The 2237-nt window shown below is 37.9% G+C and overlaps 1 protein-coding gene across 1 annotated transcript in view; it reads left to right on the forward strand.

The window, feature by feature from the left end:
- Positions 1-1652: 1652 nt before the first annotated feature.
- Positions 1653-2237, forward strand: part of SLC25A46 (solute carrier family 25, member 46) — a gene marked incomplete at its 5' end in the record, with an annotated part of 8073 nt that continues 7488 nt past the window's right edge. Inside the window, one exon of the mRNA XM_010018463.1 lies at positions 1653-1695. Within this exon, the coding sequence (XP_010016765.1) occupies positions 1653-1695 (43 nt within the window). The remainder of the gene's footprint in view (positions 1696-2237) is intronic.

A 2237-nucleotide genomic window follows, 5' to 3' on the forward strand; every position in this document is an offset into this window, starting at 1 on the left:
CGCCGCCCGGGTGTGCTGGTGCTGACCTCCGTCGCGCCAGGGGAAAAAGTCCTTTAGAAGAGAACCCGTTGCATCGCCTGTTGCACTCCAGCACCGCGTAGTTACACGCAAATAGGATTGAGAGTGCCAGAACGAGCCCTGCAGCTTCTAGTTAAGCAGCATATGGTCAGCCCCCTATTGCCTATGTAAACGATAAACAGCAGAAATACTCCACTTTCTCTAACGGCAGGGAGGAAAAAAATCTGACAGTATATATTGTTATTTAGTCATTGTTGATGTTTCAGACTTCGTGTCTTCTGGCTGGTTTTTTTGTGCCTTTCACAAAATGCAATGAGTACAGCATAAGCTGCATAAGAAAAATCCTCCTCCACATGTGGTAGTAAAGGAACCGTGAAACTGATAGAATTTGAGGAAACAACCATGTTCCATTCCAGTAATTGAGCAGAAACCCTCAGATGCACAGTATCATTTAATGTCTTTGTAAAATTGAGGTGAGTTAAGAGAAACTTCCTAAATCTAGGCTACTGAACATTGTCTTCTTTAATTAAAAGGATGTTCTGGAGCATTTCAAATACACTTGGGTATCAAGGTGTTGTGAAAGACTGGAACTGTTGTCTTTGGTTTTCTTGTGGGTTTTTTTGTAGTGTGCAGTGGGTTTGTTCTGGTTTTATGATGAGTACAGCCTTAGCTGGACTAAGCACCTAAGCACTACTTAAAGCACCGATTAAATATTTTTAAATAGTTGGGCTCCACCTTCTTTTTTTTTTTTTTCTTTTTTTTCCTGTCTACTCATGGAGGATATGTTGATTCTGCATTTTGGAGAATTGATAAGGAGTTGCTGTATCATAGTCCAGCTTCTGCAGGTGGAGAGAGTTACTCCTCTTAGAAGGACTGCCACGGCTTTGTGGAGCTCCACTGACGTTAATGGCATTACCCGTGCTTACAGGTTGCTTGCACCCTGTAGATTGCAGGACTGAGCATTAATTTTCAGTTGCCTTTACAGTTCTGATACTCTTTTTAAAATCTCTTCTGATAATTCCCAATGTGCAAATATCTGGCTGGTAGCAAACAATAAAGAATTTAACCCAGTACTCTTGCTGTGATTTTAGCAGTTCTTTAGTAACTAGATTTTTGCAAAGGAGTGGGGATAAACAGTTGACTTGAAAGTTCTCATCATACTGATGTTTGTTACATCATCAATGACTTTCAGTGTTAGTTTTCCCAAAGCTTCTGTCTTTTTACTGTTTTGGGGTTTTTTTTCCAATTTAGTTTCACCTCAGATATCTGAATATATGTTTTAGAATTACAGTAAACTGTCATTCATGCTAAGTTTTTCAGTGGTTGGTTTGAGTTATATTTTTATATGCTAAAATATTCTCTGTTTCTCTGGGTTTGGTGGTTTTTTTTTTTTTAATTAATAAAAGTATGTTCCAACACAAATGCAGTCCAAAGTGCAAATATTCCTGGGGGAATATTTTTTTATCTATGTGCTGAGCTGCTACAAATGTTGTGGTTTAGTGCTGTAATTTTCTGAAGCAAGTACAGTAGAAAAATATTTTTTCAGATCGTCTGCATGGCATTTTCTCCTGCTTTGTGATTATCACTGCTGTATAATCTGTTTTCATTTTTCTTTTCCTTTTTTTTTCCCCCAGACCAGCTGAACAGATTTGCAGGCTTTGGTATTGGCCTGGCAAGGTAAGAGTTGTGTAATAATTTTCAGTGACAGAGAATTAGTAAAGCTATAGTTGTCCTGTGATCCCTATTTATACTTCTGTGCTGTGTTTTTGTCCCAGTAGACGCAGTTGCAGTGGCTTTAGAAACCTACTACCTGTAATCCGTGTAGGTTTCTGTTCTCCTTAACTGAATTGTTTCTCAAAATCCCTTAATCAGCAGTGACTATAAAGAAACAGGGTTTTGATGGTATGCACTGGTTATATCTACTCAATCAGAGCAATCTGAAAATTAACACAAGAACACTTTTCACATTTGCTATATTTATTAATATTTTTAGGTAATGTGAATGTTTTCTAAGAAGGTGAAAATGTCTGCAAGTATAATGCCAAAGTATCCTGGAATTGTAATGGTGATGTAGCCTGGTAGTCCTGTAACCGTTTTATTCTGTATTATGGTGACACTGACAAAGGGATGGACTTTAGCATGCTTTTAACAACATTTTCAGAGCTTAAATTGTCAAGTGTAAGGATCATGATAAGTTTAGGAGGTTTTTGTAGAATTCC

Source organism: Nestor notabilis, unplaced genomic scaffold (assembly GCF_000696875.1).
Source record: "Nestor notabilis isolate BGI_N333 unplaced genomic scaffold, ASM69687v1 scaffold1077, whole genome shotgun sequence".
NCBI classification, from domain to species: Eukaryota; Metazoa; Chordata; class Aves; order Psittaciformes; family Psittacidae; genus Nestor; species Nestor notabilis.